The sequence below is a fragment of the Chenopodium quinoa genome, unplaced genomic scaffold (genome assembly GCF_001683475.1).
Source record: "Chenopodium quinoa cultivar QQ74 unplaced genomic scaffold, ASM168347v1, whole genome shotgun sequence".
Classification (NCBI taxonomy): domain Eukaryota; kingdom Viridiplantae; phylum Streptophyta; class Magnoliopsida; order Caryophyllales; family Amaranthaceae; genus Chenopodium; species Chenopodium quinoa.
Genome location: NW_018744151.1, coordinates 876,746 through 903,767, shown reverse-complemented (window position 1 = coordinate 903,767; position 27,022 = coordinate 876,746). Strand labels below are relative to the sequence as shown.

General features: G+C 33.5%; 3 protein-coding genes across 3 annotated transcripts; all 3 read left to right on the top strand.

Annotated features, from left to right (window-relative positions):
- Window positions 1-5,754: 5,754 nt before the first annotated feature.
- LOC110693484 (receptor-like serine/threonine-protein kinase SD1-8) lies at window positions 5,755-14,687 on the top strand. Its single transcript, XM_021870598.1, has 7 exons — window positions 5,755-7,326; window positions 12,307-12,471; window positions 12,596-12,801; window positions 13,250-13,460; window positions 13,549-13,786; window positions 13,893-14,043; window positions 14,141-14,687. The coding sequence occupies exons 1-7, from the start codon at window positions 6,057-6,059 to the stop codon at window positions 14,450-14,452; spliced, it is 2,553 nt and encodes an 850-aa protein (XP_021726290.1). The 5' UTR covers window positions 5,755-6,056; the 3' UTR covers window positions 14,453-14,687.
- A 1,084-nt stretch (window positions 14,688-15,771) lies between these two features.
- On the top strand, window positions 15,772-16,827 carry LOC110693486 (non-specific lipid-transfer protein-like 1). Its single transcript, XM_021870601.1, has 3 exons — window positions 15,772-16,091; window positions 16,226-16,286; window positions 16,399-16,827. The coding sequence occupies exons 1-3, from the start codon at window positions 15,960-15,962 to the stop codon at window positions 16,581-16,583; spliced, it is 378 nt and encodes a 125-aa protein (XP_021726293.1). The 5' UTR covers window positions 15,772-15,959; the 3' UTR covers window positions 16,584-16,827.
- Window positions 16,828-20,387: 3,560 nt separating this feature from the next.
- On the top strand, window positions 20,388-25,847 carry LOC110693485 (G-type lectin S-receptor-like serine/threonine-protein kinase At1g11410). The gene is made up of 8 exons (XM_021870600.1): window positions 20,388-21,771; window positions 21,971-22,308; window positions 23,074-23,205; window positions 23,825-23,988; window positions 24,101-24,311; window positions 24,460-24,697; window positions 24,809-24,959; window positions 25,056-25,847. Exons 1-8 carry the CDS (start codon window positions 20,840-20,842, stop codon window positions 25,359-25,361), a joined length of 2,472 nt encoding a protein of 823 aa, XP_021726292.1. The 5' UTR covers window positions 20,388-20,839; the 3' UTR covers window positions 25,362-25,847.
- The last annotated feature ends 1,175 nt before the right edge of the window (window positions 25,848-27,022 follow it).

Genomic DNA, 27,022 nt, shown 5'->3' with positions numbered 1-27,022 from the left:
AGTTGAAGACTTGATCATATACGTTTTATCCAAGCAACATCCTGTACATATCAATATATCATGTACCATTCTACCACCTTTCTTCTGTCAAAGTCATATTGTTGATTTATCAGTCCCTTCTGATTTCTCTAATTTTCGATGTTGGAAGTTTCATGTGATTTTAGTTGAACGGTATTAGATAACTCAGAAATCCTAATCGCAAACTACTTTTAATTAGAAACAAAAATTCATCAGGGTTTTCATAATTCTAGATTTTAGGCTCTTTATTTTCAAAGTTCAACTCTCCTTTTGTTACGTTATCTGTTATGCAATTTTTCAGCTTATTACTTTCTGTTCTTGTATATTTAGCCATGCTGAATGAATAGCAAAGCTTGCACTTTATCTGTCTTCATGATCTTCAGCTATATGACAGATTCTGAGGCTCCGAGCTGTCAAACCAAACAAACTGAGTAGTATTATGATCTTTTGGAGGTTTGCACAAAACCTTATTTGGTCACTTGCCAAGTTTTCTCAATCTGCAGCAACTTTTATGTGTTAAAATGTGGAGAAGTAACAGCGTGTCTATTCTTTTACTAATCATGATCATCTTGGTTTTTACTTACAGCCAATAGTAGAATGTATTAGTTTATTACCAAGATTTAGTCTACAACTAAATTCTAAATGTTTCAGTAACAAGTTTTCTTAGGCAACAATAAGTTTCAGTCAGGAAGTTATATACTTATATGTCGCCTTATCACAGATGGATGCGAGCTAAGAACAAATGTTGGTAAATAGCTAACAAATGTTGGCTTGTTGGGATCTCATGTTATGTGTGCCAAGGGCGCTAAATAAGCTATCTATTCGTTAAGACAAGAATGTCCAAACTCTCAACTTGATCATATAGTCATAGTTTTGCCTACTTCTAGTTTGGCTTCATTGAAGTTATTATGTAAAACACTATTGATCTTGGCCAAAAATGCAAGAAATTTATGTCATAATCTGACAATAGACTAGTCTCAAGTGTAAGAATAAACTGATAGTTCATAATAAAGACCTTGGAGTTTTCCATCAGTGAAAAGTTTTCTATGAATTATTTCAGCAGTGTGAATGCTACAACTACAAGGATGATACCGCGTGCTACTTGTTACATGTCACGCAGATGAAATCATGTAAGCTATTTACGTATTTCTTAATTCGATTTACTATGTAAATCAGTTTAACTGTCCTGTTCTCTGGACCAAACTGGTGCAATCAAAATCAGATGTTAAAGGACTAACGCGTCTAACAATTGACTGAATATTCTATTTGGCTTGTGTTTGCTGATACTAAACATAATAGCTATTCAGTGATTTCAGCTTGAATGACTCATGCACATCTATTTGCATACGTAGTACTCATTTTTTTAGGTACTACGTATATCAAATAGAGAAAATGAAAGATAAATAAAAATCGAACCCTTAACCTTTTAATGGGACGATGCTATTGAATATTGATTGTCAAACCAAATAAACAAGAACAAAAACAAAAAAAAAAGGGTTGTTTAAGAGAGTTTGACATTGTCAAATTCTTAAACTTTTTTGGCAACTCTGAGAAAGCAGCCCAGAGAACTTAAGTTGTTCATAAAGTGGTTCAAAAGCAAGCCACTTTCTTATTTTAGAAGCTTTAAGATTTCTTTTTTGTTTGTTTATTCTGTTAGCTTCATGGAAATTACCAGTGACCAAACTTCTTTTGTGCTTCTTTACTAGTACCTCAAAAAGTTAGTGTCATAAAGTATGTGTTGTTGGTGCCTAAATTTTTTAGTGGCATACATGACTAATCCTCGTTAAATTTTAATATAAAACGAATGTATTGTATAAACTAGATTAAAGAAACACTTCCGTGATCAAGTTAAAAATCACTTACATAGAATCAAAAGCGATCACCTCTATGACTAAAATGTCACCCGTATATTGTATGAAAGACATAACAGTCTAACTCGTGCATTTACTTAAAATTTCTAATTTTTTGAATTAGTGATCACAAAGTTAGGCCTTTTTGAACTTTAGAAATGCTGTGAGACATATATTTAGAGGATCACGAAGCTAGAAATGATCTAAGTACTAGTCGGTCAAAAGCAAATCCAACTATTCACATTAATTTTCTTATGATTTATGAACACAGGTCACATGCCTAAGTTGACGACCATTGAATTTTCAGTTTTTCTGCCCCCTTCCAATAATATCAGTGGGATTTTATTAACTGTATTTATTTTTTATACACTGAAATTTTGTGGAAAATAGATAAAACTATTGACTTATTCTGTATATGTACAATAAAATGGTCAAACATAGAAAACGAGTCTTTGTAGAACGACGGGAGTAGGACACCAATGGTGTATTCTATTAAACTTAATTTGTTGTAATTTAGTATTTTTTTCCTTGAGTTCCAGACTTCCATCCAATAATCTAATGCCTAATAACATGTAGTTTTGACCATCAATTGATTACTACTCGTAACTCCGTTAATTTTAGTTACATTGAATTTTTTATGTCTCACAAATATTATCCTTTTGTTGCCACTAAAAATTAACGGAGATAGTATAAAAACATACGAAGTATTTTACAAAGGTATAACAGTATCCTAGTATATAAATCTTTGTACATTGAGAATTTTCAATCAAAATTAATAAATTAATTTTTAAAAATTGACCTTATTCGTGAAAGCAATTATGTACCTCGTTTTTTCATTGGAGTAACCCTAAATTTGTCCAAGTTTCCCCATTTCCATCTCATTCGAGTACCCCTATTACTCAATTTATTACATTATATGTTTAATTAGTGATCACCACACCATATGACTAGCCACATATAAAAATTTGTGATTTTCGTATGTAATATTCTTTTTTTTTTTTTGGCATTCTTCATGAACTTATTGTAACTTATTAATTATCTAAACATATTATCTTTGGAATTATATTATGTTAAGAATATAGGAAAAGATATCACACTAATATATTATCTTATTTCCTAACATATTATTAATGAATATATTATACAAAGAATGAACTTATTTTTTAGCTTGGCTTAGGTCATGTTTATAAACTATACTTAGATAAACAACTATAATCTACACACAGACTTGGCATCAACTCGCTTTTGTGATTAGCTTAATAGTTTAACTGGTAAGTGCTTTTGTGAAATGGAGCTTTAGGCCTAATCTCAATACAGTAGTGATTTACATCATTTGACACTTTGACATGTAACCTAACTTTTATAAATTAAGTTTGTTATAAAAAAAAATGTTCGATATATATGCTTTTTATCCAACGACTTAGGGCCTGTTCATATTTACTGAACTGAGCTGAACTGAATTGAATTGAACTGATTGGAGCTGAACTGAACTGAACTGAACTGGATTGATTGGAACTGAACTGAACTGAACTAAGCTGAAATGAATATTTTATGAGAGAGGGAAATTAAGAGCTGAACTGAACTGAACTGGACTGAACTGATTGGAGCTGAACTGAACTGAACTGAACTGAACTAAGCTGAAATGAATATTTTATGAGAGAGGGAAATTAAGAGCTGAACTGAACTGAACTGAAATGAAAATAAGTAAATATGAACAGACCCTTAGTAAAACATATTATATTAACTTGAGATAGCTGATCCCTTAGCTAATCAACAAATTAATTTCAAATGTATAACACCATATATGAAGTGGGAAAAAAAAAGAAAAAAGAAAAAAGAAAAAGAGAAAAAAAAAAAAAAAAAAAAAAAAAACCTAAGACACAAAATTCTCATCTAAAACCATTAAATATCATCATCAATAGGTCAAGGTAATCACACTTAAAATTCAATTAGTTGCAGCTACTTCTTCAATAAACTACCAAATTATTCAAATCTTGGTTATTATCAAAGGTGTTAGTGGTGGTAGCTTGTTGACCCAAAGAATATAATTTGAAAATGTTTCATTTAAAATTAGTCCACCAAAATACATACATGACCAAGTAATATAGAACTGTCGGACCAAAATACATCCACACCAAATTTCTGTGATACATCATACAAATAATTAATCAATCCTTTTCTTGTAAGATTTTGTTTAATAATTAGTGATTAAGATAGGTAGTGGTATGTTGTGCAACCACGATGTTTGTAAACAAGCTATACATTACCAAAATCACGGCACTTGTACAAGTGTACAACAATATAACTATAGATGTATACATTTACAATTCCAAATACTAGTATCAAGTTATTGTTGTTAGTCATCCTATTTTGAAGCTTGTTGTTATATATTTATGTTTGATTTTTGTGAATTATTATGATTAAAACAAGAAAAATTAATAGTTGCTTTATTCAAATTTAGTGAGCTCATTTTTGGACACATAGATTTAGAATGTGGTTACCTTATTAATAATAAAGGATATGTAGCAAAAGATATAAAGATAATTTTTTATTTAAAGTAAAGGAGATGAAAGATGGCCGAGCAAAAGGTAGAGGAGAGGCTAAACTCTTTAATAGACCTGGTTCACACTAATTTATTGTGGACCACTTATAATAGAGATACTATGATCACTTTATTAATTAAAAAAAAAAGGTCACTATGTTAAAATAATGATCATTATGTTAAAATAAAAATGATTGTTTTTATAAAGGTCATAAGCGATAAAAAATTTTAAATGAAAATTTTAAAATACGGGTCAATATAAATAATATAGGTCAGTAGGTTAAAATTAGGATCATAACATCATACTTCAGGTTTTGCAACAATACTAAAAATAACACATATTTTATTTAAGGTTACTATGTTAAAATTAAGGTTACTATATTTAATATTAGGGTCACTATGTTCAATACAAAACCAGTTACGCACATGTGTAACTTCGGGTCCACAATAATATTATTGTGAACCAGGTTCATATAAGTTTTTTTTGAGAGGAGAGAGGCAAAATAGTACGGAGTATAGAGTAATGGATTATTACCCAAAAAAAAAATATTGACCTACTAATTTGGGACATGAAAAATAGAAAAGAAAAGATTGTGCAATGTATATAAAAATTTCAAGATTGAATATAAAATTCCGTAAGTTCATAAAGGTGAAAAAAATTAGTATAAATGAATTTCGATAACATTATCATCCAATTGAAAAGCAATATACAAGTATATATATATATTTTTTGTTTTAAAAAATCATAATATCTTTAGGTTATCTTGTATTCAATAAATTGGTAGTAAGTATAAACAAAATACTTGTATTTGCCTTTGGGAAAAAAATTCTTGATTGGAGCTTGTTGCTTAAGTTTGAGCCAGAGTTTGAGTTGAGTCAATGGTTGAATTAAAAGTCTATTTAAGCTTTCTCCGCTTGTCCTGTTATTACATGTGAATATGTCTTGAAAATTACTGTTATCATCTTTGATTTATTTCTATCTATATTTTTGCTCCACTCATTATTATGATCCTATAAAATCTATACCCATTATGATATACCATGAATCATCTCAAGATTGAACAAAATAGAAATCGTCCCGATTCATTGATCAAATTTATGACCCCAAATCCTAACTAGTAATGTCCTTGTTAAGGAATCAAAATATCCTCCAATCCCTTTTTATGATTGCTAAATTGATTGAGAATTTTTTTTAAAAAATGGCCCACATTAGGCTAAATCCTTTCTTATTATTATTAGTTACAATCCTCATTAGTAGACATCAGATCCACTAGTAAAATTTTAAACCGACTTTATAACTTAAAATCGAATCACGTCTATAGCATTGTCTTTTAATTTTTTTTTAATTTTTGTAAATACGAGTCTATTATAAAATTTAAACAATCCACGTGAGAACGAATTACTGGTACACATAGAATCATAAATATAAACACAAAAAGTTGACTAAGACAGAAAAAAAGCAGAGCAGCCTCCAAATAATAATACTACCAGTAGAATTATTTGACACTCTGTATTTTCAGACAAAATCCAACCTCTCTTCTTCAAAAAAAAAAAAAAAAATACAACTTTCCAAATCATTAACCAACTCCTCCCAAAATTAATTAAAATACCCAAAACAAAGAAAATTGTGGGTGTTTCTTTGAAGAATGAAATTCACCATTTTAGCAATCTTGCTCCTCTGGTTTTCCCCTGTTTTTTCAGCACCAACTGATACTTTAACTTCAACACAATCTCTCTCCTCAAACCAAACACTAATTTCAGCAACTGGGAAATTTGAATTGGGGTTTTTCACACAACAAAATCCCAAAAAATATTATCTTGGAATTTGGTACAAAGATATTCCTTCAGATAATGTTTATGTTTGGGTTGGAAACAGAGATGCGCCTTCATTGAGTGATTCCTGCACCCTCAAATTTGATGATCAAGGAAATCTTGTGATTTCTGATGATCAATCTCACATTCGATGGCAGATTAATGGATCAACGGCTAAAAATCCGGTGTTACAGTTGTTGGATTCAGGAAATTTGGTGATCCGAGAAGCAGGGGATACGGGTTCGGGTGGATATCTATGGCAGAGCTTTGATCATCCGACTGATACTCTCATTCCGGGTCAAAAACTCGGGTGGAACCTAAAAACGGGTCTCGACCGGTTTTTAACCTCGTGGGCGGGGCCAGATGACCCGGGTACGGGTAATTATAGCTTTAAAATGGATTATCACGGTGACCCGGAAATTTATATGAGGTATGGGGATAGAATAATTTATCGGAGCGGACCATGGGTGGGGCAACGTTTTAGTGGGGTGCCTGAAATGGCAACGGGTAATAATGGTTTTAACTTTACTTTTTACCGCGGGCCGGATGAAGTTTACTATACGTTTGAGTTACCCCCGGGTGGTGAGGTAAAATCAAGGTTATTAGTAACTTTTGACGGGTACCTTAGCAGATTTACGTGGGTGCCAAATACTAGACAATGGACTAGGTATTGGTACGCTAGGGCGGACGATTGTGACACATATAGGGTATGTGGTCCGTATACGGTGTGCAACACGAGTGGCTTTTTCGATTGCCAATGTCCACAAGGGTTCGAGCCAAAGAACCCTCAAGATTGGGATTTGAGAGACGGGTCAAGTGGGTGCGTCCGAAAGACCGAGTTGGATTGTGGGAAGGATGGTTTTTTGAAGTTGGTAAATATGAAATTACCCGAGAGTACAACTGCTTTTGTAGATGAAGGGTTAAACCTTAATCAATGTAGAGATATGTGCAAGAGGAATTGTAGTTGTACTGCTTATGCTAATTTGAATGTGGTTCAAGGGGTTGGCAATGGGTGTGTTTATTGGACCGATAATTTAACTGATATGAGAGATTATGTTCAAGGTGGACAAGATTTGTACATTCGGCTAGCCGCTTCGGATCTAGGTACGTATATTAACCATTCTAATTTTGCTTTTTATGTGTTTATTTTGTCGAATTAGCTAATTTAGTTAGTCTTGTTTAACGAGTTACATGGCGGTATTAATTACTGTACAATACTGTATCATGTAGATAAAATCATATCATATTGGCCATTATAAGCAATGAAATCCTATACACTTTAGGTAACATCTTTTTTTATAAAATATATCTTTGTTTCATATTATTTGTAACAATTAAACATTTTTTACTCACTTTTTAATGTCAAATCGTTGCAAATAACATGAGACGAAGGTATAACAAGATTATGTAATGTTCATAATCTATATATTGTGTAGCACAAACTTTAAGCTACAAGTATTATTTAGCATATTAAGCAAATTTGATGATGAATATCTGGATTCTGGAAGTGCAGAATATAGCTTTGTAGAATGTAGATGGCTAGATTGCGGAGTAGATGCTACGGAGTAATCAAATTCAGGATTACAATATTATTAAAATAATAAACCTTTGATCATTTTTTTATTTGATGATTTTCCTAAATGAAGGAGAATTAATTTGGTTAACAACTTTAAAATACAATATCAAGACAAAAGTTAAAGAGTCGAGAATGTAGATAAGGTCTTTTAGGGGTGGTAATTCGGGTCAGCAAGTCGGGTTTAGGTTAGATTTCGGGTTATCCTTTGAAACTATCAAAAATAGTGTAAAACTTAATATTATTACGAAACACGAAACTTAAGTCCAATCGGGTCGAATTCGGACTGTTTGGGTTCGGATCGGGTCGGATCAAAGATTGTCAGCCCTAGGGTTTTTATTATTAATTATTAGAGTATTATTATTCTTCTTTTGGGGCCAAGGTTTTGGAAAGTATTGACGTAAAGGAAATGGGAGGTGAAAAAAACATGTTATGCATGATATTTGTAGATAGGCGTATTATAAGCTTTAATTACCATTGTTAATATCAATGGTGGAACCCATGTAATGTAATGTAGGTAGAGGATCACCAATTTTGACAGATGGGATTTGTGTGTATTCACATAGCAATCAATGACGTATTAATTAACTTCTTGATTAAATTATTGTGCTCGTAGTAATAAGCTCGTTTGTTTATTAAACGTAAGTGATACATGTAAATTTTAAAAGTAGATGAGATTAAAAAAAAATGATTTAGGGAAAAGTTAGAGGGGCTTGCTAATACATCTCACTATCTCAGTAGGTTGAATAAGGTGAATATATTTATGGTTGGAAAAAAAGGGTAAAAATTGCAATTGTATAAGAAAAGAGTTACGGAGTAGATTATATCACAAGTAATTTTTCAAGAAAAAGTGTTTTTTAAGACTCAACCTTAGCTACATGGCGAATTTAAGTGGCCAAATTCAATATCATATATTGACAAAGATGATTAGTAATAATGCTAAAATGTGTGTGTCTACAACAATTCATAATCTATTATTTCGCAGCAACCTTTTTAAAAACTTAAGAATTAAGGTATACTTTCTCCGTTCCATCACTAATCTGTCGTCCTTATGGCTTGTCAGTCTTAGACATGACCTATTGTGGTCCATAATGATAATATTAATTGAAATATAAAATTTTATGTTAAAGATATTATTAATTCATATGAATAAGGTGAAGGTAATACGAGGGGACCAATGTCTTAAACGAAAATCCAAAAAACTCAGTTGCAGCATATACTTTTGAACTTACTTGAACCAATGATCCAACATAAGCCGACCAAAATTTAACCCTACTTACGAAAAAGAAATAAATAGAAAATTGAAGATAAAAAGGGTGGCTTTTAATGCCCTTAATCAGTGGCAAAAAATTGACACAAATTTTTCTAGAGACTTGATGATAAAAGTGTCCTAAAAATTCAAAAGACCTTGGTCCCAAGTCCTACTTTGTTTGGACCATTTTCTTTGGGGTCACTATATTTTCAAATTGTTAATTGAGTTGTCTGACCAATTAGCCGTTCTTTTATGACCTGTTTAGGTTTAGTTGGGCCAACTGTTCTCTTCCCCTTTTATATTAACTTTAGAATCTTCATTCTCAAGTTACCATCATTTTACTTTACACTAAAAAGATTACCTTTTTCTAAGTTAAAAGTAGTCTCACGTTATTAGCACAACAAAGATATGTTCAGACTCCATTGTTTGAATAATTTGATTTGCAGAGTGGTATGAGTTTGAAATTAGGAATAAGTTTATTGTGGCATGAAATTAAATTTATTACTGTACTTAATAATACCATGTGTTTGATTTTGTTCAAAAAAGAATAATTTTCTTTTATTTGATACTTAAGGGTATAGTATGAGCTATTGAGTCATACTCACGGACTCACCTCCATTTTGAGATTCTGAACCCCATATCTACCTGGTTTAACGTTTGGATTTGGAAATTAATATTTTGTTAAATAGACACAAGATATAGGTTTTACCTATTTGAAACCTGTAGGTTAACCAAACATCTCCTTACACTAAAATTACAAAAAAGTTATCATGAAAAAAGTGTATTAATTTAAAGGTAGAACTATGTAGTTCTTATTCATACTTTGTTTGGAGAGTAAAATTTGGTTTCGAATAAGCTTTTTAAAACCGGAAGATTAGGCTTTAAAGGTGGATTAATTCATTAATCTATATCATATGGACGTCAGCACTAGTATTACTCCCCCTTTATGGTGTCTATTAGGGGCATCCTATGTCTAAGTGTTTGATTAGTGGATTAACACATTAAAAGTTAGATTAGATCCAAAATAATATTGTCAAAAAGCTTCCTAGAACCTCCTTTAGATGATACCAAGTATATATCTTGTTAAGGAAAACTCCACATATATGAGTTGAGACTAATTATCCGAAATTCAGCTGTACAAAGACATAGGATGATCAAAATATTCAATCAATCAGTTTTTATATATCTAATCGTTCAATGTACATTAAAATAAAGTTACGCGTCCTCTCACAAATGAAATACACTAGCGGTAACTTTTATGATAACCTATTATTATGAAATTGTCTCATGCAAGCAGAATCTTAACTTCAGAAGTATAAACAAATACTCCATAGTAGTGTTACTAACTTTCTACCGGAATAATCTCATTAAAAATATAATTGATCCACTCCATGCTATATATAGTTGGGAATATTTTAATTTTGTTGGGTATATTTTATCCATGTTCTTATCTTATCCTGAAACATTGTACGGAAAATAGGAAGCATATTTGTGTAATTAAATCTAACATTAATGTCATATTGTCAGCTAAACTAGGTTTAGCTTAGCTAGTTAATTAGATTAAATAATGGTCTAGTTGCTCTATTATATAGCATCTTCTCATACTAATGTGAATTTCAATTCTTTATTTGCTATAAGATTTTTAAAGTAAGATTAGTGGTTGGGTAGGTTTTATTATGAGAAGATTAGACTATTACTAAACCATGTTTTTAATATAACTAATTAGATTAAAATGTTGAAACAACTAGCAAAGTGGAATGTAGGAAGAAGACCACTAAGTATAAGTTGTTGAACTGTCATTTTCCTATGAAATTGGGCATGGCTCTTGCAAGCCGTGGAAAGTTTGGCCACCTTATTAAAGTAAATTACTCATACTAGTCTTCTAGTTTCGTCGGGATCCTAAGCAGATGTTATATAGTTTAGTTGGTTATAATTTAAGGGTATGATGTATTTAAGAATCAGAAGATTAGTTCGGTATATATTATTTGTCATCGATCCGTACCTTTTTCTATATAAAAATAGTAGTAAAATAATTTAAAACTAATGTTATGCTTTCATTGCTTTGAAAATATAGTCCATCATAATTTAAAAACGTGTAGTAAATATAAAAACTTGTATAACAAGTCATTTTTGACAAATGAAAGCCGTTGAAACTTGAAAGTGTTTAATTTGAACTCAAAAATTACATTAGAAATTTGTTAAGGATAAAAAGTTGTGTTTATCACATGGATTCATACAATGGTGGTCAAACCAATATCGTCTTAATGTAAATCACCATTCATTGTCAAATGAAATTTGTACAATAGAAAATAAAATGCAAGAAAGTTGTAAATTTTAAGTTAGCTATTATTTTTCTTGTTATATGTATAATCTATAAAGAGGTTTACAAAATAAATAAATATAAATAAATAAAGCCTAAAAAAAAGTTACTTAAGACAAATTTTAAATTCAGAGCGATATCTTTGTCAACTAAACTAGTTTACACGTGTTAATATAAACTAGCTAATTGATTAATGTTAGTTAAGAAAACACGTTATAGAAAAGATGTTTTAATTTGAAAGTCTTAAATTTAAATTATGTGCATCACATTTTTGCTTCTCTGTAGAGAATTAACGATTCTTGATATGTCTTTGGCAATGTACCCACATAAAATTATTTAATACACCTTTTAATTATGCGTGATCTTTATTTTAATTTATTTTTAGACACCAAGGCCAAAGATTTAGATAGGAACTGATTTATTTGTCCAGCTAATCATCTTTGAGTTATAATTAAAAAAAAAATAAAAAAAAAAATAAAAAATGAAGTGATGTGTACTGTTCAACAAATTGGTGACCAAACTGTTAAACAAATTGTGCATACATTGATACAGTATATGTTTGAATTGGACAGCTATTATTACTAGTATAATTTCTTATAACATCGATCATATCTTTCCTTTTCATATCACATAATTTAAATAGTAGGATATTGAGAAATCTAATCGTAAACCATTATGTCCTAAGCAGAGTATGTAAGACTGGGTGACGATTTTTCTTGAACAACATATAGAGTATGCGAAAATATATTTTGGATTTATGGATTGATGAGGCTAGGAAAGACTATGCAATACCTTTTTTTATACTTGGTATATATTGTTATTGTGAGATTGAGATCATGCTCCTTTCTATGTTGATTAAATTGATATTTAGTTGATCAGATCATAAGATTCAATACTTATAATAGTTTTATCTAATTATGTACTGTTTATACTGAATAGGGTCTCAAGGCTCTGGAATTGGTTCGGATAGTGCAAAGAAAATTGTAATGGGTATTGGCATTGCTATTGCCTCAATCGTACTTTTGGCTGGCATAATTGCATTGATCATATTGAGACGGAAAAAAGCACAAACTTTGTTTAGAAGAAGACTTGGGGAGACAAGAGGTAAACTCACAAATCATGTCGATAACTTACTCTGTATATACCATCGTCCAAATTTAGTTGTCACGTAGTTAGCTTAGCCAATTGAATTACTAACGTGGTAACTAACCTTTGTTATGTTTTTCAGCCTCTAGGGCAGGTACAACTGAAAGGAGCCAAGAAATTCTCATAAGTGGGCAAATCATCTCTAGCAAAAGAGACTACTCAGGGGAAACTAATAATTTAGAAGATGTTGAATTGCCCATATTTGACCTATATACCATGGCCGTTGCCACCAACAACTTCGACGATGCTACCAAACTTGGACAAGGTGGTTTTGGACGCGTATATAAGGTACACGTACATTTTTTTTAGCCTTGCATCTATTTGATGGATGTAACCTTGAAAATGGTATCACAAAGATTTAAGCAGCAAATAATTAAAGCCATGTTGAGACTGGGATCGATTCTCACCCCTGCCCTTTGTGGCTCTCTAAACAACAACAACAACAACAACAAAAAAAAAAAAAAAAAAAAAAAAAAAAAAAAAAAAAAAAAAAAGTAGTTAAAGCCATGTTTTCTTGAACTGATTTTTACTAAATTTAATTTGAGTCTCTTATGAAAGTGTATTTCTATGTATCAAAATTGATATTTCCTGATTACAAATTTCCATGATTAAGTTGATGAAGAAGTGCTTAAATTGAGCTCAATAATCTGTACATTTATATATGCTTAAATGTGTATTTTGTCTGCCAAAAAAATAGTACCTAAAAGTCTAAAATAACCTGCATTGTAAAAATCAGGGTGTGCTACCAGATGGACAAGAAATTGCAGTTAAGAGACTGTCTAAGGAATCAGGACAAGGGGTAGAAGAGTTCAAGAACGAGGTTAGATTGATCGCTAAGCTTCAGCATCGAAACCTTGTTCGATTACTTGGTTGTTGTGTAGAGATGGATGAGAAGATGCTCATTTACGAGTACCTCAAAAATAGAAGTCTAGATGCATTTTTGTTCCGTAAGTCCCTCAATCTTAAGTCACTAATAATGTGACATCCCTTTTCATTTAGCTCGATTTCTTATTTTTATTGCTTAATGATATGTAGATGATGAAAGAAAATCATTGCTTAATTGGCAAACGCGATTCAACATAATATGTGGGATTGCGAGGGGGCTATTGTATCTTCATCAAGATTCGAGGTATAGAATTGTCCATAGAGATATGAAAGCAAGCAACATTTTGCTCGATGGAGAAATGAACCCGAAAATATCAGATTTTGGCATGGCAAGGATTTTTGGAGGTGATCAAACTGAAGGAAACACTAGGAGAGTAGTTGGAACATAGTAAGTTACCCAAAACAATAAACTTATTAGTACCATATTCTTCAATACTTTTGCATAATTTCCTTCATCTTGCAAGCTTATTTCAACTATATATTTCATTATGCAGTGGTTATATGGCTCCTGAATACGCGATGGATGGGCTTTTCTCAGTAAAATCAGACGTGTTTAGCTTTGGTGTACTAGTCCTAGAGATAATTAGTGGGACTAAAAACAGAGGATTTTATAATTCTGATCATGAACTACACCTTCTTGGATATGTAAGTAAAAGCACTTTATATTTTTCCCTTACTATGTCACATTAATGGCTTTATTTATATTACTAACCTTGAGAAAACAAATGCTTAAAATTGACAGTCATGGAAGCTGTGGAAAGAAGGAAAAGGGACCGAGATTCTAGACAAGGTCATGGGAGATTCATACTCGGTACATGAAGTGTTAAGATGCCTACAAGTTGGTCTACTATGTGTGCAAGAGAGGGCAGAAGATAGGCCAACGATGGCATCCGTGGTGCTAATGTTGGGTAGTGAATCTGCATCTTTGCCTCAGCCTAGACTACCGGGTTTTTGTATGGGATGGAACCCTACTGAGACAGATTCTTCTTCTAGTAAACAAGATGAATCATTCACTGTGAATCAAGTTACTGTCACTATGCTAAATGCGCGATAGTAAAGTTGATAATCGTAGCAAGATTTAGCCCATTGTAGATGTTGAGATGCTTAAGCTACCACAATTTTTTGGTTCATTGGTATTTTAGTCACTTGCTCTGTGTTTTATTTGGGGTAGGGTCAAATTGTTGGAAGGTATGAAAAGAGGGAAACAATTTTGAGGGAGTACTATGTTAATTCTTACAATTAGTTGTATATAATTGCTAGGTATATATGGTTTAGTTGGAGATTTATTATGTCAAAGCATAAGAATGGTAAATGGTTGTTTACATATTCAGCTCAATTTATAATAAAGTTGAACACAAACCAAACTTAACAACTCATAAGAACCAAGTTTATAAAGAGCTGAATAATTTTTTTTTTTATTCAACCAAGAGCTCTATGTACCAAGTTAGGTGAGTTTGGGAATCTGGCTTGGCCCAACACAGCACCATGCATGTTTACCAAAAGTCCAATATTGTGCTCAAGGATCCTATTATCATTTCATATAGACTTGACTTTATTTAAAGAATTTAGGAAGATTTTATATAGTCTACATCCTTTGTTGAGTTTGTTCTTTTTTATTTAATCCGCTTTGACTTTTACACTATTCACCACCTTTTTTTTGATTATTTTTGTGAATTATATATAAGTAAAAACATATTCACGTGGGATGTTATTAGATTCGTGTTAACAAATACTATCATAATACAAGTATATAATTTCTATAATTTTTGTTATTGGTCGTTAAAGTTTTGTATTGGAAAGCGTCACATGTCAAGTAAAAATTAACCGAGAAAGTATTAAACACATTATTCTATACTTATTGTCTCATTATCGTATTACAAATTGTACTACTCCCTCCGTCCTCTTTTGCTTGCAATATTGAGGTTTTTTTTTTTTGGTTGAATAGAATAGCTAAGAGAGAAAGATGGTGGGGCTAAAATAAAAAAGAACAAACTATTATAATACAAGTATATAATCTCTATACTTATTGTCTCATTAGCCGCTAAATGGAATGGTTGTATGAGTAAAGTTGTGATCTCTTACAACCTAACATATACGTGATAAACTTAAAGAGACGACTAAATAGGTGATCATTAAATGGGGGTATCTATGTTATTTGAATAACTATTTAAGTATGACATAATTCTATTGCTAAAACATTGTTTATATACCTATTCATAACTCATACATGATGTTGAGATAATCCTTAAAAATATAAACACGATTTTTCTCAGCTTGGTTCGGCTCGGCTCGGTTCAGATCGTACCTGGTGAACTCGACTTGACTCGCCATGAATTAAAGCACGGACAACGGGACAAGAAGGAAGATACTAATCATACACCTAGGACAGTTAGGAATGCGTGCAATTATCGCCTTCCCCCTGGTAGTTCGTGCATTTATCCCTTCTTTTTTGGGGCAGTTAATGCTTACAACCACCGCTTTCCCCCTAATTTTAGCGCTCTTCCTTTCTCACGGTAATATCTTGCATTGCACTTCATTGAGGCATTTCGTCGAACACGAAGATGGCAGACTCTGATCAGCAGCTAAAGTCCGACGCTTTCTTGGAACAGATGAAAACCCACCTCACCACTGATGCTGGGAAAGAGATCACCAAGAAAATTGGCCTCGTTTATCAGCTCCACATCGCCCCCAAGGTAAATTAATTATTTTCATTTTTTTTGTTGTTCATTTTTGTGATTTTATGATAATTTCTTGTGATTTGCCTAAGTTTATTGAATTTGCAGTAATTTGATTAGTTTTATTGATGTGGGGTTTCCTTAATTGGCAGAAATTGGGTTTTAATGAGGTGATTTATACTGTTGATCTTAAGAAAGGAGAGGTTAAGAAAGGTTAGGGTTTCCTGATCAAACTTTGTTATTTATTTGGTTACTAAAATCTTTGAATTTTGATTGTTAATTTTATCAAATTATGTAAAAATTTGTTGGGTTTTTTGAAATTCAGGTGCTTTTGAAGGAGGAAAGCCAGATGCAACATTTTCATTCAAGGATGAAGATTTCATTAAGATTGCAACAGGGAAAATGAACCCTCAAATTGCTTTTATGAGGGGTGCAATGAAGATTAAGGGTAGTATTAGTGCTGCCCAGAAATTCACTCCTGATATATTCCCTAAGCCTTCTAAGATGTGATCCATTCCGTCTTTTCGAATGCAAGAGTATGGTTCTGGATTGCCATTGAAAAAACAAAAAAAAAAAAAAAGAAAAAAATGAACAGCATAAGAAAAGTGCCAATACTTATATAGTTTAGGGAATATCTCTGTTAAGAATCAGGGAATTCATTGTTGTTTATTAGATTCCTGATTCTTTTTAAAATTTGTGGTATTTTCTGTACTTGCTACTTTGCTAGCGAATAAAAATTGTCTTAATTATCACATCTGTGATTTAGCTTCAATTCCTTTTAGTAATTGTGTACATTGTTCATTTTGTGACGTTTGTTAGTTGAGCTTCTATGGGCATTTTATTGCAGCAGTTGTGTGTAAACTTATGGATTGTGTTCCTATAACTGAGTGGTAGATGAAATGCAAACTGAGTGCACTACTGCACTGGCACTTCCATCTGGTTCTTGTGTATGTCATGGACCTATGAATCTATGAGACTATGATATGATATATGCCATTCAAGTTCCGTTTCCCAGTAGTCATTTATGGAGTAGTACATAGACATTGTTTATACCAGATTGTGATCAGGCTGATGTTGCTGGTGGGGACTCAAGCAGTCTAGCTGGCCTGAGTCTGAAAAATTGGTGCAATTCTTGAGCATTGTTGAATGAAAAAACAGGATCGGAGATAGGAGAGACGTTTTGTCAAATGCTGTGGTGTAGGCCTTGGATTTGCAGGAGACAAGAATCTGCTGCGACAGTAGTTGAGATTTAGGCATTTAGCACGACACTTGTTCAGTAAATTGCCAGGCAGAAACAGGTAACATTTTTCATTAGTGATTCATAATTACTTTTGTTTTCAGTTCTTCCTATCGTCTGCCTTGGTAAGAATTAAGTTTGCTCAATTGTCTTCAGAATTTTCCCTTACAATAAGCTGTTTGTCAGTGCTATTAGTTTAGGCTAGTCCTGCTTTTAGAATTAGATCCATCCATCTATCTTTAATGTGTTTGGATTTTAATTTTAGGGAGAATGGGAAGAAGACAGAAACATGGGAGAGAAGGGAAGGGAAGGAAAGATAAGATTTTTCCTTGAATTCTGCAACTTTGGAAAGAAATATAGTTCATTTTAGAGAGAAGGAAAATCAACTCCTCACACCTTCCCTTGGCTTCCCCATCATCTTATTGATGGAAAATAAACCCTTACTTCCCTCTTCACCTCTTCTTTCTAACCCACATCTGAACAAATTGTTAGTTTGTGAGTTTATGTACTTTTCCCATATAGCTCATAGTGTCGCATTTGTATTTCTTCCTTTTGCAATTATATGTAATTTGTCAGTTGCAGTATTTTTGTTATAGAACAACTGGGTATACTGACATCACAGGAAGGAATCTGAACCCTGAATCTTTCCGGCGTGAAGGAAATAAGGAATAGACTCTGTTTTATTATTGGATGTCATAAGAAATGCTTTAAAGTGTGCCAAGGGTGACCCTTGCAGTCTACTACAGCGTATGTGATACTGATTTTGGGCTCGTTGGTTGGTGGATCCTCTAAATAATCAGGGTGAAAAAAAGATGTCAAATACTGGATGTTTTCTTTCAGATGAAACTGACAAAACTGATCTAGTCATTTCATATCTTCCTGTAATAGCCACACTTGAAGTGTCATATAATCATGGAAGAGGTTTCTGGAAATTATCAGACCTCCCTAAAGATCTGGAATCTTTTCTGAAGATCTTAGTGTGATTAACTTCGTATTGGAATTTGAAGTGTGTTTGATATCTATTCTTGGTTGGTTATCTTGGACAAAAAGAGTTCCAGAGCCCACTAGCAAAACTCTGGGGCATCAGAAGGCATAGAAACATGAATTCAACTAGACAAAAGTCATGTGTACATCAAGCCTACTTGCTAGCTTAGCTTGCAGCTAGTAGTAGAAGTTTCAGTCCAGTCAGAATGCTGATTTATGACAGGTAATCGTAATTTTGTATATTTTTCTAAATGCTATTCAGCGATGTTTATAAGGATTCCCCCCCCCCCCCCTCTCTCCTTTCACTATATTGATTCTTGCTTGTGGGTTGCAAAATATGTATTCTTTGGTTAGATTTGGAAGTATGGATGGCTAATTGATACCCCTAGGTTAGGGGAATTAATTGATACCCCTTAAATTAGGGGTACAATTTAAACTGAGAGAGCAATAAAACCAAATTATAAGAGGATGAATATAAGTGCATCATCTTTTTTCAAACATGACCTGACACCTAGGATTGATCCTAGTCATTGCCTTTGTTCTGAATACGTAGTACATATATATACAAATTACATAGATACATAATACTAGAAGCTTAAAGGTAACTTAGTTTAAAGCAACCTTACAGTAGTAGGGTTTGCCAGGGATCAACTCTTATCTGGGTCAGGGAGGTGAGAAGCTTTTGTGGGATCAAATCGGTGGTGTTTGTGTATTTGGGATAGGAAGGGCTCAGCTCAAACCTCAGCGTACCTGATAAAAACTGAAACCTATGGGCTATTGAAGGTATCATCAATCCGTCCCTGCGGTAATTCATCATAGTCCTTCGAGTTTCTGAAGGCAAAAGTAGAAAACGAGGAGTTAAAGAGCGATTCTACTGTGCTGTTAATCTTCTTCATTCTTTTATGGTGACGGATTCGCCTTAAAATCACCTCCCTGTCCATCTTCTCTGAAGGATGCATCGCCTTTAGACGTATTTGACTAGTGATGTGAGATGGATATGCTAAAGCATCTTCTTCCAAGTATCCAACTTCTTCATCTTCATCTTCTTCAATCTCAACTTGGAGATTTACAATCTCAAGTTTGGATTCCTCTACCCTAGACATCATTTCAGAAGATTTCCAATTCATAGCAGCTAAAATTTTATTGGGGATAGAAATAGAAAGTGTTGGGAGCTTAGTTTGTGAGTCAAGGTTGGGAGGCATAAAATATTGCAACATGAATAGGCCGGTGGAATTGGATTCTGCTTGTTTCACTTTTATGGGACCAATTGGCGATTTGGCTCTATTATTAACACTTACAGAATCAGTCACTAAGTGCTTTTACTATTGCCAAGTTTCATCCTAAGCTGCTTTCTTGTATCTCAGATTCTCGGTGATAGGAGGTCTCGGGTTCGAGCCTTCTTAGGAAGTGTGGTATTCATTTGATGAGTTGCTAGAGTTACAACTTAAGACTTGATCACCGAAGCTGTTACAAACTGGCACTTCACGGATCTTTCATCTATATTTTCATGTTTTACCGTGATTGGTTAGTTAGCCTTATTGGGTTCTAAAAGTCAATCATTCATGAATCCCATCAAAATTAAATCTTCTACATCACTCAACTCTAGAGTGGGGTCAAGTGTAATAATGAATGCAAAGGTCATCAAAAACTAGTGTATCCACCAATTCTATCGGTCTGTGATTTTTAATGACATACCCGTTCTGTTTTTCTGAAAGTTTGACTCGTTTGACCTTCAATGCGGATATTTGACCGTTAATAATTACAACTAATTGTTGTTTATATTTCAGGTTTTCTTCTGATCTTAATATTTGGATTATTTATAACTTCTAATCTTAAGCATGCAATTGCTTTCATTCTGCCGTCACTCCAGCATGCAAGTGACCTGAAAGCTTTGTTATATATTTTCAAAACTTCAGTCATTATTGGATTGGGTCATTTGGTGTTGGATAAATATTGAGAAGTGAAATATCGGACTAGTTAGTTGGTTTTAACAGGGATATACAATTGGTAGGTGTATAAGTGTATTATTTTGTTAGGTTCAAGTCAAGGTAGAATGGAGATCGAAGAAGTGCTTCCTTGGTCCCACATATGGGGCAATCTTAGTGGGATGGAGGAAAATACTAGATAAGATATGGAGTAACATCTTTAATTTCCGAAGGACTTGAATAGTATTGGATTGTATCAAGTTAACATCATGTTCTATTCTACATGCTTGTGTAGCCGTTTTGCGTCACAGTTTTATTGCTTTGCTTTGACTTAGTCTATTTGAAATTAATTTAGAGTCCTAAGCTTGTAGATTACCTAGTAGATGTCTATTCAAATGCAGTTGAGCTTGCCTCAAAAGAAATTTAATGTTAGAAGCCATATATAAATGCCAACACATACTGTACCAATAGATCTTCATCACAGGCATCAAGTTGACACACCAACTAAAAATCATTGAGCATATAAATGCTGCAACCAGAAGAATTATTGGTTTTTATCTGAAACACATTCGCATCTGCTCAACAAGGTTGACAGTGCACCTTCTTTGTTACAATTCAACATGCTTTTGAGAGTGCTTCTTGTGGCTCTTTCGCTGCAGTTATGTGCTTCTACTGACACTATAACTCCTAGCAGTCCCCTCAGAGCAGGTGATGTACTGACATCTAAAGCCGGGAAGTTTACCTTGGGTTTTTTCAGCCCCGGAAATACCACTCGAAGGTACGTCGGAATCTGGTTCACAAAGGTTTCTGTGCTTACTGCTGTTTGGGTTGCAAATAGAGATAGACCCATCTATGGTTCCAATGGAACCCTTTCGATCATCGAAGGCGGGCATCTTACACTTACCTCCGGGAAAACTGTTGCATGGTCCACAAATATTTCGGTTCCCGTCTCCCTAAACAAAACTAACAGCACCTCATGTCAACTTCTAGATTCTGGAAATTTAGTCTTGACTGCTGATAATGGCAAAACTCTGCTGTGGCAAAGTTTTGATCACTTAACAGACACTTTTCTGCCAGGAATGACGCTTGGGTTAGATAAAAGAACTGGGTTAAACCGTTATTTAACCTCTTGGAGATCAAAAGATGATCCAAGGTCTGGAAAATACACCTTTCAAGTTGACCCAAAAGGATCTCCTCAATTCTTCTTGTACCATGGCTCAGACTTAATATGGCGAACAGGTCCATGGGTAGGACAGAAATGGAGTGGAGTACCAGATATGACTCATGCTTATATCTTTAACTATAGTTTTGTCAGCAATGCAAATGAGGTTTCCGTAACCTACAACCTTCTTAGCGATTCCATCATCACAATCTTCTCGGTGGATGGTCTTACAGGAACAGTCCAGAGACAGACATGGCATGAAAATACGAAACATTGGACTAAGTTCTGGTCTGCACCAAAGGAGCTTTGTGATCAGTATGGGGAGTGTGGTCCTTTTGGTAACTGCAACCCCAATGGTGGCAATCAATTTCAGTGCACCTGTTATCCTGGGTACTTCTTTCCTGTCTTGCTAATGAATTCATATATTATTTATGTTTATCTACCGAGTATTTCATTACACACACTATTATTTGTTCTTTTGAATGTTACTAGCACCTCTGAAAAACTTGTGGATAACCTTAATTCTTTGACGTTATGTGCTGATTCTTTAGCTGATCACAAGCATCCATAAATACTTGTCTACCAACAGGTATAAGCCTAAATCACCGCGAGATTGGTATCTGAGAGACGGTTCAGCAGGTTGTGTAAGAAAAGAAAACAGGTCAATGTGCAGAAATGGAGAAGGATTCTTGAAGTTAGCAAGCGTTAAGTTGCCAGATACATCGAAAGCTGTAGTGAACAAGAGCTCGACATTGAAACAGTGTGAACAAGAGTGCTTGAAGAACTGCTCTTGCGTTGGATATACCAGTGCAGACGACAGTGGTGGAGGCAGTGGCTGCATTTCATTGTACGGCCAGTTGATGGATACCAGAATGTATCCTAGTGGGGGCCAAGATGTGTACTTCCGGGCCGATGCAGTTGAGCTAGGTATGACTTCATTTAATTTGTGTGTATCTATAATTTGATATTCATGTCAATGATTTCTGGTTGTACTAGGACCAAGTTTCTAGTACTATGACCAAGGAATAATTTGCTTGAAAACACATCCGTGTGACCTTTGTAACTTTAATTAAATACACCTACTTGGCTAAATAATTATGGAGTACTTTATTTCACTCCAAAGGCAAAGAATTAGTTTGCATATTAACTCAACTTTTGCTGATAACTCAACCATAGACCTTGTAAAACTAACTCATACTTGATTATCCTATTTGAATCATTTGGCCAAGATTAGAATTGATCCAGTCGAATATTATTAGCTGATTATAGTCTATAGGACTGAATATCATGAACTGCCCTGAAATCAAACCCAATATTATACAATCAAAAATCTGGAAAATAACTCAAACTATACTGATCCTGAAAAAAAAAAAAAAAAAAAAAAAAGAAGGCAATCCAAATGACCTGTTTGGCACCTCTGCTCAAACTCCCACTTTCCTTGCCCCAGTTGGCCAGATGCTAGTCAGTTCCAATCTCTTTGCCAAATGATAAGATAAATTTCTGTACTTTGCTATTGAATACCATTTAGAAAACAGAAAGTTTATGATTTACTTTCGTAGTAAAGTTTTAGTCATGAATACCACTACAAATTTGTTCTTCTTAAAGTTCTTAGTGCCGACGGTAAGAAAGGTATTATCTTCCTAGTTGCAATGCTTAAGCAGTATTTCTAAACAACATGTTTGTGCTTTGCAGAAAGATATCGGAGGTCAAAAGGCCTTTTTGCAAATAAGAAACTGGAAGCACTTCTCATAGGGCTTGTGGTGCTAATATTTTTATTATTGATCCTTTTCGTGGGCTATTGGGTACATCAGAAGATTAAAAAAGGTACTCCTGATTATCTCATTTTGTGCTTTACTTTGCAGTAATAGATTTAACATGGACTTTTTGTAACTATAAAATCTATGATAGTAATCTTAAGATATACGGAGTACTTTGTAATGAAGACAATGATATGACATTCAATTGGTAAAATCATCTATATGTGATGTACTGAAATTAGAAGGGTACAGAGTCAGAGTTTCACAAAGCTTAGTAGCTTACATGTATACTTCTATTTCCATCCAAACCAGCAGTACCTACATTTTCAATTTAGGATCAACAATTTGAAACAAACTCGATAAAAATAGAGAAAGGGTACAGTGTTTATAATCGATTGCTAACATGCCCTTATAACTGATAAGGAAGAAAAGTGATTTATTACATAACAATTACATAGGTTATATACTTGCATTGCAAAATCATGTCATACCTTTAAATACTCCGTATGAGATGGGGGCAATGTGACAAAATGACAAAAAATTTCAAGCAGAAGGATTAAATTATCTATATGCTTTAGATACATGTTCCTCTTTAAATAGGTTCTGCCAAAATTTTTGAATACCTTTCAATAACAAACTATCAAAGAGGTCATTGCTTGAAAATATATCTAATTGATGATATATAGAACGGCAAGAGGAAGCTGAAAGGTCCCTTTGGACGAAAGATGCTGAAGAAAGTGATGCCAGTTCAGAATTACCCTTCTTTACTCGTAGCGAAATAGCTGCAGCTACAGACAATTTCAGTATGGCTAATAAGCTTGGAGAAGGTGGTTTCGGATCAGTGTACAAGGTGTTATTTTTTCCTGTTACAGGATTGCTCCAAAGTTGATTTTTTTTTTTTTACACAGCTTACATTAGGATTCGTCTATATGATTGCTGAGATATCTGTACTCTGCTAATAGGGTCGAATGGAAAATGGGCAAGAAATTGCTGTAAAAAAACTGGCTCCAAATTCAGGGCAAGGTATACAAGAATTTAAGAATGAAGTTAGGCTAATTGCTAAACTTCAGCACAGGAACCTTGTGAAGATGTTAGGGTGTTGCATTAGAGGAGACGAGAAGATGTTGATCTACGAATTCATGCCAAACAAAAGCTTGGACTATTTCATTTTCAGTAAGTCGGTTCCTAAAAACTACTTCCACCCTGTATTAGTTTTACCTGTCCCATATAATATTCAGTACAAAAGATTTAAGTTCATGTTAATGTTCCTAAAGATTTTAAATTCTTAACACAATCTGTTTATAAATCAATTTCATTGAAGATGAGGAGAATAAGTTGTCTTTGGATTGGAATAAACGCTTTGACATCATAATGGGGATCGCTAGAGGGATGTTATATCTTCACCAAGACTCGCGACTAAGGATCATCCACAGGGACATGAAAGCAAGCAATGTCTTGCTGGATAAAGATATGGTTCCCAAAATCTCAGATTTTGGAATGGCTAGAATTTTCGGAAATGAGCAAGTGCAAGTAAACACTACCAGGGTGGTCGGAACCTAGTAAGTACATTACATGAATGCAAACATAATATTGCTCATAAATCTTAAAGACATAATATTGTAAAGCAGGGCATCTGACTAGTCTTGGTTATGGCTTTTCTACTTTCGCAGTGGATATATGGCACCAGAGTATGCACTGGAGGGACTGATGTCTGTAAAGTCTGATGTCTTTAGCTTTGGAGTCTTGTTACTGGAAATTATTACTGGTAGAAAAAACTCGGGTTTTTATCATGACAATCCTTCTATAAACTTAGTTGGTCATGTAAGTAACTTTAATCATTTTCTAAAGACAAATTTTAGATGCTAAAGTGCATATGATGCTCTATTTCAAAGATTGGATTAATGCAAATTTGTACAGGTTTGGGAGCTTTGGAAAGAAGGAAAATCTTCGGAAATTGTTGATCCATCATTGAAAGATGCAGATATTGAGGAACTTTTAATATGCATACAAACTGGACTATTATGTGTGCAAGAATGTGCAGATGATAGACCAACAATGTCAGCAGTAGTTTTTATGTTGAACAACAAAGTCGAACTTCCTTCTCCGAATCAACCTGCATTTATCCACAAAGGGCGTCAACAAGATGCAGATCCATCATCATCTAGTGCTGGTGCATATTCAGTAAATGAACTCTCAATCACTTCCATGATTGACGGTCGCTGAGGCTGAGGCTGAGGCTGAGGCTGAGGCCGAGGCCAGGGTCGGGTTAATGTTAATCTGAGCTTATATGTGATTTCTGTTTGAACATTTCATTCTAGTATCATAGGATGTCTATTAAGAAAAATTGCTCTAATATTTATTTATAGTTTTTGCTGTAAGAATAAATAAATAGTTATAAAGTTATTCACATGTAAAAAAGGGTTGGGAAATGCTAAATTGTTTACGGAATTTCAAATTATAGTTAATAATTTATTTGACTAGCTCACAACTTTTGACGTTATTTTTAGATAGTTGACTTTAATATAATGCATTGACTTTTTTGTACCAGCTTATTTATGACTGAGGAAATACCAGAGGGGCATTAAAGTCAAAATATTCTTATCCCACCAACGTCTTCAATTTATCCACACATTCACGCGCTAAACAGAGGGTATACTTCAGCATAATTAATACTCTGTACTCTTTTGTTCCGCTAAAGTGTTGAAAAATTTGTTAATTGTAGTCAATTAAAGTTTGTATTTTGTAAATTATAGTCATTTTAAAAAAATTACAATTTGCAGTCAAAAAGCACTACGGAGTAATAACTTATTAATTGCCATCCAAATCAATTTTTAAGCCTCAATTTGTGTGTTGAAAAAATGTCCTGCAAAGGTTTTAGGGGTCATTTAAGCTTTTACAAATTTGAACTGAGCTCGAAATTGGGAAAAAATAACGTAAGTGTCTCGTTTTGCGTATCAAAAAATGTATTGATTTGTATGCAATTATTTTGCCGTGAATACGAGGCACTTACGTTAATTTTTGTCAATTCCAAGCTTAATTTAAACCTTTAAGAGATAAAATGGACCCTAAGACGTACTCCCTCCGTCCCTTAATACAATGCCTCTTTCTCTTTATTATGTGAGGAATAAATGTTCAAAATGATGTATTGTATTAAGGGACGGAGGGAATAACATTTTTCGGCACGTAAGTCGATGAAAAAAATGATAGGGTGGCAATTTACAATTTATTAGTGCTTTTTGGCTGTAGTTGCAATTTACGTAGTTGCAATTGTAAATTTTTCCTAAAGTATTATTGGTAGAAAGTTAATGGAAGGTTAAGGCATAAATTGACAAACTCTAGGGCTCCCTATTTATTAGTTCAATTTATTTCCAATTATTGTAGGATAAATAATTGGGTAATGTTACATGAAGCCCTTAGGGATAAGAAAAAACATGAAATAATTTTCCTTATTTGCTGGCCTGTGCAATGCACGGATTATTTATATAAAATTGTATTGAGAGAGAAGTGAGGAAATATCAGTAAGTCATTATAGGGTATAATATGTAATCGAAAAAATTGTATTGAGAGATGAGTGAAGAAATATCAGTAAGTCATCATAGGGTATAATATGTAATCGGAAACATGATTAAAGAAATTAAAATTTTGGAACTTTAATCGAAAAAAAAAGGCTTAAATAGAAGGTGGAAGGGCTAAAATTATAGAGAGAATAGGAAAAGGTTGAATTAAAGGGGGGAGATGAAGTGTGTATGAAAGATGAAATATAAGTTTAATGAAAGAATTAAAAAAAACGGTGTAATAAAAAATTAATAGTGTAAGATGACATGTGGCACTATGGTTAGAGAAGTGTAATAGAATGGATGGGGACATGTGTCTTTCTTTGTGTA